At 44.8% G+C, this 16,140-nt stretch overlaps 1 protein-coding gene across 4 annotated transcripts; it reads left to right on the top strand.

Moving 5' to 3' along the window:
- The first annotated feature begins 6,174 nt into the window (after positions 1-6,174).
- LOC121191596 lies at positions 6,175-16,129 on the top strand. Of its 4 annotated transcripts, XM_041052814.1 has the most exons (14): positions 6,175-6,298; positions 6,602-6,709; positions 7,036-7,101; positions 7,236-7,283; positions 7,547-7,608; positions 7,839-7,896; positions 8,126-9,838; positions 10,510-10,543; positions 11,424-11,675; positions 14,132-14,401; positions 14,579-14,653; positions 14,959-15,003; positions 15,089-15,202; positions 15,462-16,129. In XM_041052814.1, exons 8-14 carry the CDS (start codon positions 10,510-10,512, stop codon positions 15,680-15,682), a joined length of 1,011 nt encoding a protein of 336 aa, XP_040908748.1. In that variant the 5' UTR covers positions 6,175-6,298; positions 6,602-6,709; positions 7,036-7,101; positions 7,236-7,283; positions 7,547-7,608; positions 7,839-7,896; positions 8,126-9,838; the 3' UTR covers positions 15,683-16,129. The 4 variants fall into 4 exon arrangements, with proteins under 4 accessions (XP_040908748.1, XP_040908747.1, XP_040908746.1 ...); XM_041052813.1 differs by lacking the exons at positions 6,175-6,298; positions 6,602-6,709; positions 7,036-7,101; ... (2 more) ...; positions 7,839-7,896; positions 8,126-9,838 and having other exon boundaries at positions 10,384-10,543; XM_041052812.1 differs by lacking the exons at positions 6,175-6,298; positions 6,602-6,709; positions 7,036-7,101; ... (3 more) ...; positions 8,126-9,838; positions 10,510-10,543 and having other exon boundaries at positions 10,551-11,675; positions 15,465-16,129.
- Positions 16,130-16,140: the final 11 nt, after the last annotated feature.

The following is a 16,140-nucleotide window of genomic DNA, read 5'->3' as shown; positions in this document are numbered from 1 at the left end:
CAACATGTTGGGGTAAAAACATAACGGGGCAACATGATAATAACTGTGGACTGAAAATAGTTTTTCTGGCATTTTGTTTCAACTTTGAGCCAAATTTGGATAAAAACTTTACTGGTGACTTTCTTCTGTTAATGTTAACAATGCTGGAAAACACAATCTTACTCACTCTGTGTGTTTGCTGTGCACAGGAACAGGAAGACTCACTGTCTCTGAGAGGAAACGCATCACTCTGAAATGTCATCCCGACAACAGAGGATCTGACGTGTCCACATGGAGCAGAGACTTTGGAGGGAAAAGTGAGACTGTCCTCCGTCAAAAGAAGAAGGGAGAGAACCAAAAGGAGGAGTTTCGTGTTCTGATTGAGCAGAAGGCGTTGACGATAACAGATCTGCAGCTTGGCGACTCTGGACTGTACTACTGTGATGGGAAACCAGTTGTGTATCTGAATGTGACCAAAGATGAGAGATCTGACAGAGGTGAGAAAAGACACGGGAGGCAGAGGAGACGCTTCAAATCCAAAAACAGGGTCTGTAAAGGAGATAACACAAAGATAACACGTCTGCTGTGACTGGCAATTGATGGTTTTTGATGATGACTCTTTACTTCTCATCCAGACGCTCCTTCAGCTTTTCCCGACCAGTGGCCAGTGCTTCTTCGTTTCGTCATTGCTTTGCTCTTCTCAGTTGTCATCGTCAGCCTTGCTACTGGCACCTGGAGACGAAGTGAAAGACGTTCAAACTGACAACAGTTTACTGTCTCTAAATGTTATTTATATAAAATGATATGTATATAATGCTGTATATCATGTGAAAATACTGTATGTTATTTTGTCATTGTATCACGGTGTGTTTTTGTTAAAGGAATAGTTCCACATTTTCAGAATTTTTTTTCTTTAAAGATAATAAAAATGTCTGTGTCCAAATAAAGAGTTTCATGTTAAACACCTCAGTCCTGTTTGCAAATGGACGTGTGCACCAAACATCTGGACTGAGCTGAAACTGTGAAACACATTCAGGTTTTAGAGCAGTCTCTCTAAAACAAACACACACACACACACACACACGATAAGACGTGCAGTGCTGCATGAATGACCACATGGTGGCGCTGTGGCTAAAACAAATCACTTGCTCTTAGTCTGAATTTAACCAGACACGTTAAATGTAAGAAAGTGATTTTTGAAACCACGCTGAATGTTCCTCATTCTAACCAAAGCACACAGAGAGTTTACAGTTTTACATGTGCAGTAACCACACTGACAGAGCTGCCTTTGTCTGCGTCACCTGACGTCTCAGTCCACTGTCCCCTGTCTTCCTGCTCTGTTTTGTCCCCATCATCAGCTCCTCAGGGAAACATCCGGCTCTTTAGCTGCTGCCCTGTAGAGCTGAGCATTATAGTACTTAACATGCTGTGTATGGAGTTATAATCACCCTTCAGCAGTACAATTTCACAACAATACTTTTCTGACCACAATACTTTAACACTTTTACACTGTGACTGTGTGTACAGTGAAGACCTGTCCCAGGTGAGACACCTGCTCTATATTTTATCATTAACAGAGACCCAACGTTCCCTGTAAGCACAGCTCCCTCCACAATCAAAACTGTCTCAAAGCGCTTTACAGAGAGTCTGACCCCAGATCAGCACCTGCGACACTTGCACAAGCGACAGTGGCAAGAAAAAAACTCCCTTTTAACAGGAAGAGAGCGTGAGCAGAACCTGGCTCAAGGTTTTGTTTTTTAAACAAAATAAAAAATATCTGCGGGTGATGCGTGACAAGTGCAATTTGTTGTGTTTCCGTTGCATGACACACTTTTCTCGCTCTCCCCACACCAGTCACTTCACTCATTTTCACACCCTTCCCCACTTCTGCTTCGGAGCCCAGTTGATAAACAGAGTCAGGCTATTTCTGCTCAGTTGATTTTTCTTGTTCCTATTTTAAACGGCTTTGTTTCCTGGATAGAGAAGGTGCTGCATTCTGTTAGAACAGCGGTGCAAAACTATGACCTTAGAACTACGTGCAACACAAACAGCAGCTTGCACGTCACGTCCATTTTGTTAAAGCAAGCTCACATTTCTTTGTCGATTGTACTAAATTCAGGCACCGAACCTTCCTCAGTCTGAAGGTCAGAGGTTCAAACAAGGTCACACTCACAAAAAGAGCCAACTGAGGCGCTGCCACTGGATCTAAGAATAAACAGCCCGCTACTCACTACCAAACACCACAAAACCAAACCAGCATTACAGCATTTACCAAATACCTCCCCCTCCTGGGCAGGTTTCTTCAAATGTCTCCGTGAGAATCCTACAGACCTCCACACAATCCTCCGCACACAGATACACAACCAAAAACTCCAAAGGCAAAACAACAACGTGGTGAGACTCCATGAAAACAACTGAACAAACAGCAACAACCACAAACGAGCTAACAAAAGAGATGAGCACTACACTAAAACAAAGAGCATTTCCATACACACAAACACACACAAGCATCAAACACTGCGCCACTGACCCAAACCACCCAGAGAAAACATGGTGTTAAAACAACTAACTCAGGAAACAACCAGGACACTGACTCCACACTGCAACAGACACAAAGCCACAACACAACAGCAAATACACTCCCAGGCTGAGAGGCACCTGACTGAGGAGTGATGAGGCAGCACCTGGGCAGAGCTGCACCGCAGACAGGAGAGAGAACAGGACACACACACAGCTGTGACGGTTTATCACAGGATATGACCTTTAGATATTAAAGGAGGAGCCAGAGTTAGTGTAGTATGTGATGATCAATAATGTTTGGTTCACTGTGCATCATTTTAAGTTTGTTCAGCTTGTGTCCCTGCTGCTGGGTAAACAGGTCAATGTCACTTTATGAGTTTTCTTTTTGAAAATTATAAGTTACGTTCACTGAACTTGAGCAGAGGACCTCAGTAAACCGAAGGTATTAAGCTGAATCGACCGCTCAGCCACAGACACGACACGAAGGACTCACAGCTGCAGCTGCAGGAGACATTTTGTACCAGAGTCCAAACAAAGACCATCTGGCTTTGTTAAATTCAGATGTAGGAACTGAATTCAGTAATAACCTCCACTGTGGCTGCCACTGCTTTCACTCTCAGGACTCTTAGCATGCTGGTTTTGTTTCTTCAGAAACTAAGGTCAGAGAACACACCCAAATACACACACACACACACACACGCACATGCACACACACACACATTTAAAGAGTCCACAGTCCCGTTAGCGTCTCTCTGTGGTTGTATGGAGGGACAGTGGTTCCTCGAGCTTAATGTTAATGTCACCGTGCTAACATGCTCGTAGTGAGAATGCTAAGATGTTGACATGTAGCAGGTCACCGGGTCAGTTTCATGTGTTAACATGCTAACACAGCTTTCCAGCACATTTTTCACATGCAGAAAAAAAAAACTTTAAATGGAGGCTGATAAAGTGGAAGTCATCACTCACCAAGTGTGAGCGGGGGATCTTCTAATAGAATCTCTAATCTAAACTCTAATCTTCTAATCTGTTGACGCTTTTTTTTGTCTGTGTGTAGTTACCATCTGTAAAGTGAAGACAGCCGGGGCGAAGCCTCTGTGTTCAAACCATTAGTCTAGATACATAATTATAAGTACTACACGTCTGAGACGAGGCTCACACAAAATGTGGTGGTTTTGCTTATCATTATATTTAGCAGATCTGTTGTCTGGTCTCAGGCTTCAGTTTTTACCATTTGATGTGGGTTGTTGAACTTTGGTGACAGAGTTTCTCTTGAAAAACGAGGATTTAATGGGTATTTATGAAAGTTAAATTTAATTTGGTGGAGCAGAGGATGGTTTGTTGTGAGTTTGTTTCAGCTGATAACGGCACAGGACAGAGAAGACGTCTGGTGTCCTTCTGGTGTCCTTTTAACTGAATTTTCCACGGTGGTAAAACCATGAAAATTCACTGGTACCAGCTTCTTAAATGTTTTACTTTTAAACTCAACTTGTTTTTGACTGTTGGTCAGACAAAGCAATTTGCATATGTTAACCTGGGCTTTAAGGAATAATATTTTTTACTATTTTCAAATGTTTTATACACTGAACTGAATCAATGGGAGCAGTAACTCTCACAGCAGCGAGAGTTGCTGCTGATTATGAACACGTTATCGCCTCGTGCTGGTGCTGCGTGTGTTGGAACTGAAATATGATCAATACTGTTTCTTCTAACAGGAGGAAACATCAGCATCCATCAAACACAGACATGGAAATGAGCTGGTAGAACAGTCTTCGCTCATCGTTCTTCCTTGTGTGACTTTTGAATGTTTTTTTTGTTCACGGCCAGAAACAGAAAAAGTCAGTGTGGGTTATTTTAAGAGCAACACATGTAAACACCCAGACTGCTGAGTTCCTGTTCTCAGCTCAGAAAGAGACGGTGGTTTGTTCTGACACTTCAGTCTGTATCAGGATGAGGTCGAACATCTACCGCTGCCTCTTAGCCTTCGTTCTGGGCTCTAATGCCACAGCAGGTAAGGACTTTTTAATAGAATTATATATATAATCCTATAAAATCCTCCTTTTAATCTGTTCTGTAATGTTTGGAGCACATTTATCTACTGTTATAAGATTTTCACATGAAATTTGAAGTTCGAGCCTCAGGAAGTGTGCTGATGGTGTGAGTCTAGAGCAAAGTTAAAACCTTCAGGTCGAGTCATTTTTCTTTGTACCAACAAACATGTCTGTGTGTAGGGTTCATGGAAATACCCAGGTCCTAAAACTGAACTGTAAAAATGAAATACATGATTTATGATTTCCCTGGTCTGACACTGGGAGGACAAAATGGGAAAAGAACAGCTTTAAAACAATGTCAGTGGGAAATGTCATGTCAAACTGTACATACATGTGAGCTAAATCTTTTTTATACACTAATATCTTTTTACTATAATACTTTATTTTGTGGACAGACTATCTAAACAGAAAATTCATATGATTTCTTGATATGTAACTTGATATGTAACTTGATATGTAACAGGATGATGCAACCCTGATTATAATGTAAAAACACATAATAACATCATATTTGATGTGCTCTGCTTTTATTAACCCACCTTCAAGATATGATTTGCTCTATTTCTATTCAGATGGAAAAAAATGTTTGTTTTGCAGAAATAATCCGTAAAGTGTTTGAGGAGAAACAGCAGGTCACTCTGCCGTGTCCTCGGCCTGATCGTAACGTGACATGGAGCAGAAAGGTTAATGGAAGGAGACCTGACATACTTACAAATGATGGTGACAACGACAAAAGATACAACGACCCACACAAACGGTTCAGTTCATTATCTGATAAATCACTGACCTTTAGCAAAGCTAATGTCTCAGACTCTGGAACATATTTCTGTAACAGTGAAGCTGTGGAGCTGACGGTGAACCCATCAGGTAACATCAAACTTCATTAATGCTCTGATTTCTGTTTCAGAATCAAGTAGATTTAATTTTAAGTAGATTTTTCAAATATGTTTTTATTTTATCTCGTGGGTCCAGACGACAAGACATCACATTACCAACAAACCAACACATTAAGCAGCTTCACAGCTTTGTACCTGAATGTGACCAAAGGTGAGAGATCTGAGAGGAGAGAGACCAGACGTCAGTGACACAGATGTGTGAAGGGAGGAAAGGCAGAGTGCTTTATGAAAGAGCGTTAGATGTTCACTCTCATATCTGTCCGACAAATACAAACCTACATCCAGCAGCTGGGACGCTTAGCTTAGCATAAAGACTGGAAAAGGGGGGAAAGAGCTAGCTGCACAGTGCTAGCCTCGCTCTGTGAAAAAGGTAACAAGACTGAGTTCAGACAGAACCTGAAGCACATCGTGTTGGTGCTTCTTTTACATCCACAGTAAACAGACAGATGGATTTAACTCAAATTCACCAGGAGCAGCACGAACACACTGAGCGTTTACATGAGTATCCTCACATCAGGTCAAGAATTCAGGTTATGTATTCTGTATTTTGTAAACATCATACCCTGGTTTCAGGATCAACGTCAACAACAACAACAGCAACAACAACAACAACCTCAACAAATCCACCAACAACATCAGCGTCAACAACAACAACAACCTCAACAAATCCACCAACAACATCAGCGTCAACAACAACAACAACCTCAACAAATCCACCAACAACATCAGCGTCAACAACAACACCAACAACAACAACCTCAACAAATCCACCAACAACAACAACACCAACAACGTCAACAACAACGTCAATAGTTCCAACAAAAAATCCCACTACACAGACAAGTTCACACCCAGGTATGACAGAGAAACAAAGCTGAATATTGTTCAAACTTATAACAAATATAACACAAGCATCAGTTCTCAGACACAGACACAGCATCTGGTGCAGGTATTTATATTGAAATGCTGTGTTTCATGGGACAACACTCTAGAATAGAATAGAATAGAATAGAATAGAATAGAATAGAATAGAATAGAATAGAATAGAATAGCGGTGTAAGAAAACTCAGCTCTGTTTGTAAATTACATGTTATTTGTTATAGCCAAAGACATGAAAGACATTAGCTGTTATTAATTCTTACTTTTGTCTTTCATCAGCAAACAAGCAAATGCTTCCTGGTTTGGTGATTGGAACAGTCGTCGTCCTCCTCCTCCTCCTCCTCGTCTTCGTCTGCTTTCTTTGGAGACGTAGGTCTAAGAGACGAGGTGAATAAAACCTGACCTGGAAATGTCTCTGAAACCCCATCAACAGAAACAATCAAAGAGAACTGTGGATAATTCAGCTGTAGAGAGACGTGACTGTAAAAGTTTGACAGTTGAGAAATATTCAGTCGTTCTCTGGTGGCACGATGGGAATAAAATCTGTCACAGTGAAATTCACAGCTAGCTGGCGAGCTAACCCGCTAACACGCTACTCAGTCACATGAGCTCTCCCAGTTCCTTTCTTTTTGCTTTGCACTGGGTTGCTGCCTTTGTCCTGGGGTTTCATTTGGCTGCTAATATTGTGACACTTACAATCTTTTATCTTGTAGGAACTGAAGAGAAAGCACCAGTGTATGAGGAGATACAGGTCAGCTCAGTGTGTCAGCCTTCAAATGGTGAGAAACAAGGAGTTCATTTCATTTTTCTGATAGAAACGGATCTAAAATCACATTTTAGAAATTAAACTGTAGCTGTTCCTGCTTAGAGCTTAAATATCAGGTTTAGTCTTTTTTGCTTCTTCTTTGTGCAGAAAGCTCCAAAGGAATTACAAATACATACTGCATGGTGACTTTTCCAGGTAAGGACCTGTCCACCTGTGTTTTATGGCTTTAGCACCATAGATAAAGAAAAAAGTTAAATATCTCATAATTATTTCACAATGTTTCACAACAGATCTTAAATTTTCTTCTTGTAATTAACAACCATTTTGAATGTTTTGTCTGAATCAAGGCTGCAGGTTTTACGTCGCTCCTCCATAGCTTTCTAAAACGTGGTGCGAAAATATCTGAAAATCTGAGTTTGTTGTTGTTTCTAAATGCTGGTTGCTAAATGTTTTTACAGGCAGATCAAACCAGGAACACATTCAACCATCCATGAACTTCAGACAACAGCAAACAACACTGGTGAGTTTACAGTTTAACAGTCTGGACGGGTACAAGCACTTCAGTGACCAGGTTACAGTAACGTACCCGTCACCCACCTCTGTCAGAGAAGGAGCCATGCTTATGGTGTTCTGCATGTATACACAGATTTACTGTAACCTTGGTAACTACAGTGCACGTACATGCAATGACTGAAGCAGTGAGTGAGTGTGAGTATTCAGTATGTTCATTATTTAAATGTCTTTTTGCAGCCTGTTGAGTGTCCGTACTCCCTGATCGTCAGCACTTCACTTGATGGAGATAATAAAGGTAAATTAAATCATTAGCTCCTCACTGTGACAAACCTTAGTCACCTTACTGAAGAAGTCTCCACAGTGTTTCCCTGCGAGCGCGACGCCTGCCTGTACCGATCATTTCACAACAACAGAAACAGGGAAACATGTTGCAGCGTCACTCTGATATTCAGCTGTTGTGAGAGGAGGAGAGAAGCTCCAGCCTTTCACTGGGTTTTAACCAAGTCCTGTTTCTTGATCCGCAGGTTCGTCGCAGCTGACTGACAACACGTATTACTCACTGGAGTAATACGCTGGAAACAACAGCGACCAATATGTATAGTTTTACCCTCCTACACCTGTTTGACCTAAACCACCTGTGATTAGGTGAAAACTTGCTGAGTTGTCTAAAGGATTTTTACACTGATAAAAACTGACACAGATTTTTTTATGTGCCGTTTGTTATTCTTTTTTTTTTTTTTAACAAATAATTAAAGAGCTAAATGACCAAAACTTCTTATTTTAATCTATGATGCTTCATGACTCTAAATGTATTTAAGTTAGACATAAATGTGATGATAGCAGCGTCTGTCGCCAGCTGCTGAGAACAGACTCACACTGTAAGTGTTTGCAGAAATAAGCTGAGCAGTTTATGTAAATTCAAGCAGAGGAAGGACAGATGAGGACAGATGAGGACAGGCGATGACTCTACAGCCTCCTTACCTACTTCTTATAATATTAACTAATACTAATGAAATAAGAACCACATTATGAGATTATCAGAATAATGCGGTGCCACTATAGTTTGCACAGGAGCTTGTCAGTGAACACCAGACACACATTAAAGCAGTGGGCGTTTTTGTTGGCTGTGTCATTTCTCAACAGAGGTGTCACAATAAAAAGGTTTCCTGTTGCAGTTTGGTTAAGCTGAGCAGCTTTTAGAGTTTTAGAGTCACTTAGTTCCGGTTTATTTCTTATTTCTTCTGCTGAGGCAACATGCTGTTTGCGCACTTTGATCTCCACGCTATTATCGAACATGTGCTCAGATGTCGTGTTCGACATTTTGGATCATGAATCGTTTCATTGTCCGGATGACAGAGAACAGCTGCCCGTTGGCCTCCGGTCCGGGCTGTGACCTGATGATCTGTAGCTGTGAGCTACTTCATCTCACCTGCCGTTTAAATGAACAATACCGTGTTTATACTGGTGATTTTCATAATGCGCCTGCATGTTCCAGTTTGATCTACTGGTACCTGTTCCACTGTGAGTGGGAGAGTCCGACGCTCCAGCCTCTCCCTCCTCTCTTGTGTTCCCGGTGTTTCACCTCCGTAGTGTTTCTCGTGTGTCCGTTGTCTGTTTTCCTGTCCTCGTGAGTCTGGGCCTGGGCGTGGCTGACCTACTTCGGGATTCCCGCCAGTTCTCCTGCTCGCCTGTACCCGGTCCATCAGTCAACCACGCCCCTTACCTGCAGTTAACCAGCCGGATTGTCGCTAAACTCCTGTGGTAACGTGTGACTGGTTAAAGTCCTGCTCTGTCTCAGGTTCACCTGCACCTGTCTCTCAGTGCCGCTGCCCTGGTTCACCTGGATCACCTGGTTTGCTGCTCCCTTACTTCACCTCACCTGTTTCCTCTGTTGCCTTTATTTATCTGAGCTGATCATTTCAATAATCAAACTATATAAATGACTCAGCACATTTTAAACAACACCTCAAAAACACAAGGTGAATAAAAGACAATGAAACAGTTTCACTCAGGAGTTCGGTGCATTGTGGACCGGGTGCTAGTCGCCCACGCGACCTGGGCCCGGACCCAGAAAAGCGGCAGACGATGACACGACATTATCTTATGTTAAAGCACGAACATCTTCAGGTGTAAAGCTGAGTTCTGTGGTCTCACTCTCACTCTCTGAACAGGATGTGGTGGGATCTCAGCAGTCTCTGCCGAGTCACGCTCTGGATTTCTGTTGAAACCCACACAAGGTGAGAAATGAGAGAATTGCTCATCATCTCTTTATTTTAAAACCTGCCCTTTAATTATCTGATCCTCTGACCTGCAGTGACACCTGGTCTGAATCAGTCTGAGCACTTGTGTAGTTGTTTTTGTTTTTATTTTTGTTCCATGTGTGCTGGACAAACAAAATGTGCTGCTGTTTTTTTTTCCTTGTACAAGATGTTTATTTATTGTTGTGAACAAAATTTTAATTGAAGGAAACAAAGTAGTTTCCTGTGAAAACGTTGTGATAGATGTTTTTTTTTCTCCCTTCTCCGCTGTGATGGGACTCATCATAAAACACGCAGGTTTATCACATGAAGTGAAATCACGGTGATCTGAAATGGATTCAGATCAAATCTCCAGAAGTTCAGTTTCATTTCTAATCATTTCACACCATCTGAAACGTTTACAGCCATGGTGAAGCCAACATCAGTCAAACAGCGTGAACACAAATCTCCAGTTTCGGGGACAGTGACGTTTTTTTTTCTCCACAGATTTAGAGTAGAAGGAAGAGGAAGAAGGGATGGGAGGAAGGGATGAGTGGAAAACTGTCTCACACACTCGCTCAGATCAGAAGCTGCTCTGCAGTTTAGTGTTTTTCTTCATTTTTCTGAAGATGCTCAGTTTCATGATCCTCTCTAATGTTTGCTTTCTCCAGATGTTTGTGGTCTGCTGTGATCAGAGCCCCACAGGTACGAGTCTGTTTACACTTTAATGTCTGTGTTCGGTTTTAAACATGCAGTAGCATTTGCACAGGATCTTAAACATCAACTCTTAAAAACTTCATAATATTTTATTATTGTTAGTATCATTGTTGAAGTTTGTGTCAGTCACACTTTGCTTCCACTAATGCTGCATGATAAGATTATTTATTTAACACTGTGGAAGAATGGTCACATGAACATTTGGTGATTAGCGAGTCTCATTAAAACCATTTTATATTTGATGGAAACTGTTTTACTTAAATATTGATGTAGACATTAGATTTGATTTTGTGTTAATTATTTATGGTAAAATACTATTTCTTTGTGCCGTAGCTTCCTGGAAAACAAAGTGTTTTTTGTGTCTCAGACGCCAAAGAAAGGGAGGGAAAAGCACCTGAGGAGGAAATTCTGAGCCACTTCTATGTTTGAATAAATGCAGCAGTTCTAATATTAACTGAACGAGCTGAAATGTAAATACACAAACTTACACACAGGCAGTTTTCCTGGCAGTAAACATGTAAATAACTTTCAACATTAATCAAATTTCCACATGAATGTTTGCGGTTGTTGTTACTGAGTGAGACCAGATGACACTGAGCCTGTTTCCATGAGATAAAACCGCCCGTCAGCAGGATGAGTGACACGGCTCTGCATCTACAGCAGCAGCTGCTAAACATAGCAGCAACAGCCCCGACGCTGTGGGATGTGTGTGTTAAACACGCATCAGGGAACAAGACTCATAATCATGTACACACACGTTACTCTGAAACTGGAAACTTAACAGAAACCTTCAAGAGAGGAAACATTCTGAAATACACAGATGAGATCAGTGAGAACCAGGACTTAGATCTGTCATCTCTCTCCTCAGTGGTCCGGTTTTCAGTCCCAGAGGATCACCACGTCTGTCTGCAGTGTGACTCTGACACGTCTCATGTGATCTGGACTCGTCAGGACAGGCAGGTCCTGGTGACCAAACAGGGCAGCCACGAGACCAACGAGGACCGCCACCGCTACCTCCTGCTGTCTGACGGAGGCCTCTGCCTCCTGCAGCTCGAGGACTCTGATAACGGGGAGTATCGCTGTAACCAGCGGCTGGTGGCCGAGGTCCAGGTGTTGACAGGTACGCTGGAGGAGGAGCTTTGAGTGGTGCATTGTGGGAATGAGAAGACACCTGGTTCAGATTGTTGGAATGTGTCTTTTACGAAGTCTGGGGCTCCTACATTGTTCTCACAAATCCACAAGCCCTGCTAATTTGGAGTCGTCTGTCCGTCATGCACAGGGCCACACTCACACGCTCACAGGGCCACGCTCACAGGGCCACGCTCACACACTCACAGGGCCACGCTCACACACTCACAGGGCCACACTCACACGCTCACAGGGCCACGCTCACAGGGCCACGCTCACACACTCACAGGGCCACGCTCACACACTCACAGGGCCACGCTCACAGGGCCACGCTCACACACTCACAGGGCCACGCTCACAGGGCCACGCTCACACACTCACAGGGCCACACTCACAGGGCCACGCTCACAGGGCCACACTCACAGACTCACAGGGCCACGCTCACAGGGCCACGCTCACAGACTCACAGGGCCACACTCACAGGGCCACGCTCACACACTCACAGGGCCACGCTCACAGACTCACAGGGCCACGCTCACAGGGCCACGCTCACACACTCACAGGGCCACGCTCACAGGGCCACGCTCACACACTCACAGGGCCACGCTCACAGACTCACAGGGCCACGCTCACACACTCATAGGGCCACACTCACAGGGCCACGCTCACACACTCACAGGGCCACACTCACAGGGCCACGCTCACAGACTCACAGGGCCACACTCACAGACTCATAGGGCCACGCTCACAGGGCCACGCTCACAGGGCCACGCTCACAGACTCACAGGGCCACGCTCACAGACTCACAGGGCCACGCTCACACACTCATAGGGCCACGCTCACAGGGCCACGCTCACAGGGCCACGCTCACACACTCATAGGGCCACGCTCACACACTCATAGGGCCACGCTCACAGGGCCACGCTCACACACTCACAGGGCCACACTCACAGGGCCACGCTCACAGACTCACAGGGCCACGCTCACAGACTCACAGGGCCACGCTCACACACTCATAGGGCCACACTCACAGGGCCACGCTCACACACTCACAGGGCCACACTCACAGGGCCACGCTCACAGGGCCACGCTCACACACTCACAGGGCCACGCTCACACACTCACAGGGCCACGCTCACACACTCACAGGGCCACGCTCACAGGGCCACGCTCACACACTCATAGGGCCACACTCACAGGGCCACGCTCACACACTCACAGGGCCACGCTCACACACTCACAGGGCCACGCTCACAGGGCCACGCTCACAGGGCCACGCTCACACACTCACAGGGCCACGCTCACAGGGCCACGCTCACAGGGCCACGCTCACAGACTCACAGGGCCACGCTCACAGACTCACAGGGCCACACTCACAGGGCCACACTCACAGGGCCACGCTCACAGACTCACAGGGCCACGCTCACAGACTCACAGGGCCACGCTCACAGGGCCACGCTCACAGGGCCACGCTCACAGACTCACAGGGCCACGCTCACAGGGCCACGCTCACAGGGCCACGCTCACAGACTCACAGGGCCACGCTCACAGACTCACAGGGCCACGCTCACAGGGCCACGCTCACACACTCACAGGGCCACACTCACAGGGCCACGCTCACAGACTCACAGGGCCACGCTCACAGACTCACAGGGCCACGTTCACACACTCATAGGGCCACGCTCACAGGGCCACGCTCACACACTCACAGGGCCACACTCACACACTCATAGGGCCACGCTCACAGGGCCACGCTCACACACTCACAGGGCCACGCTCACACACTCACAGGGCCACGCTCACACACTCATAGGGCCACACTCACAGGGCCACGCTCAAACACTCACAGGGCCACGCTCACACGCTCACAGGGCCACGCTCACACACTCACAGGGCCACGCTCAGTGAGTTTGGAGCTGAGAACCACAGAGAAGAGAAGTGAGAAAGTTTGTCAGATTTGATGACACTAAGAAAACTACAGTAACTGTTTTGTAATTTAGAGGCTTCGTTTAGGAAAGAACCTCGTGGAGCACAGTGAAGGATGACCTGTTTTGGCATCATCGCACACTGTAACATAACTTTGACAAACATAAATCAAGGTGACTAAATAATGAGGGTAATGAATCAACTATGTGCAGAAACCTTCCTGCAAGCTGGTTCCTATCGACCCACCGCTGACTGCTGACCATCCAGAGGAAGTCTGAGCGAGGTTGTGAAATAACTTTTACATGACAAATTTCTTCTGCATTTATTTTTTGCGTGGGAAAGAGGATGTTGCTGCTTGGACACATCAGGGTGTGACTGATCTGAAAACTGATCTCCCACAGTCCATGACGAAGGGGAATCAGGAATCATGACAGAGAGGTAGCTGTGTACATGAGGAGGAAAAACCCTTCCACTGTGTGGTCTACTACTGACTGACCAGCCTCTGTCTCTCCATCTCTTCAGGTCATGACTTCCTGGTGTCTGCAGGTCGGACCCTGCTCCTTCCCTGCAGCCAGTCCTCCAAACCCAAACAGAGGTGGTTTCACCGGAGGACAGGAGGGAGGCGGGAGGCCATCTTCACCCGCTTCAGAAACGGTACGGAGAAACCAGAGAGGGAGGGGGGCCGGCTCAGCTTCAAGAACAATGCCCTGCAGATCCAGGACCTGCAGCCAGAGGACGCTGGGGAGTATCAGTGTAACGGGGAGCTGCGGGGCAGAGTCTCCGTCCTCACAGGTGTGTACGAAAAGTGCTATACGAATAAAGATTCAAGTTTTTCACTGCTTTTATTTTGTTGTTTGCATTTTACACCAGGAATTTTATTTGTTCAGACTCAGAGTTACTGATAATTGATATCCTTAGTTCCTGTGAATGTTTACTTTCAATCATTAAATACACTAAATGTTCTCTCAGTGAACCCGGAGCTGACCAGCATCCAGGCATCCAGCAGCACCAACATCTGTCCAACATCTGCTGCAGTGAGAACAGGTGAGATTTTCTGTTTGACACTACAGCTGCACAAGCACAGTCACACTGCATTTAACCTTACACTGCTCTTACATTCACATTCAGATGTGATGTGGTGAAAGCAGCTTTGTCGCTGATCCAGCCATCGGCCTTTTTGACCTTTGATTAACTTCTTTTAGCTGAAGTTGAACATTTTTTTCACTTCTACCTTTAAAATTCCATTTTTTGTACCTAAAATCTCAAACTGTGGAAAAATCTGAGGGTTTTCACACCATGTGACTCCAGTTTGAACATTTACTTTATGTTGCTCCTGTTCTGTTTGTCAGATGTGGTTGAAATAAACAAAAAGGAGAAGAAGAGAACTGAGAACGGTAGGTCAGACAGCACCTACATACGCTTCAGCTGAGGTTTTCACAGACGTGTGTGTGTGTTGATCCAGTGTCGTCTCTGTCTCAGCTCTGTTGATGGTTGCCGTCGTTGGTTTGGGGTTAGTGATCGTCCTCATGAGCGCCATCTGTGTTTTACTGACCAGCATGAAGTGCAGGAGGAAGAAGAAGAACGGATACGCAGGTTTGTGGTCTGGTCTGATCGGAAAAAGCCACAGGTGTTATTTCCTTGTTGGGTTTATTTCATCTCTGAAGGTAAATTGTAAAAGCTTCAATGACAAAAGCGTAAAAATAAACTGTAAAGAAAAAAAACCTCATCTTTGAATCCGGACCTGCAGGAACCTGAGGATTTCTGAACCTTAACTAAAATCAGTAGCAGCCTAAAATTAAATCCTGTATCGTTCAGGCTCTCTGAGTCTTTACTTCACCTGTTTTCTCTGCAGCAGCACAGAGACATGAAGACACAGAGCTGCAGCCGTGGAAGACGTCCAGCGGACCAGCAGAGTCTGAGGCGTTAGAGAGTCCGTCCCCACTGGAGGAGACGATCCACTACGCCTCTCTGGGCCGACAGAACTGGAAGGAGAGACCCTGCAGGACTCCACCGGACCAAGACCAGCACCATGTTATCTACTCTTGTGTCATCACCAGACCTGAGGAGAAATAGATTCTGAACACAGAGATTTGAATTTGCTCTAAGTCCAAACGCATCATTACTCTCAGCTGCTTTGCCTTGTTAGCTGCTTCCAACACTCTGGGTGAGGTGTTGTGTTGCTGTGGTGTTGACTTTGTTACACAAGTACAGATCCTTCATCGGCTCAAGAAAGATTTCTAATCTAATCAAACTGATCGATCCTTCTGTTATGAAACTGACTGATGATGATGTGTTTGCATACAAAAGAAAAGACTCCACATAAGGAGAACACAGTAAATATCAGTTTATTGAAAAGAAAAGCCACTGATTGGTAAATATGCAGGACAAACACAGTAACAAGTGATGCACGTCACAGGTGTGTCATCAGTGTTTGGTGAGCAGAGACAGTATTTCACTCTTCACTCATCTCAGACTATAATACTTTAAATGTATTATAGTCTGAGATGATAAATAAAATATTTCCCATTATA

This window comes from Toxotes jaculatrix, chromosome 13, assembly GCF_017976425.1.
Source record: "Toxotes jaculatrix isolate fToxJac2 chromosome 13, fToxJac2.pri, whole genome shotgun sequence".
In the NCBI taxonomy this organism is placed as follows: domain Eukaryota; kingdom Metazoa; phylum Chordata; class Actinopteri; family Toxotidae; genus Toxotes; species Toxotes jaculatrix.
The sequence above is the reverse complement of the archived record's forward strand: the minus strand, read 5'-3'. Positions and strand labels throughout refer to the sequence as shown.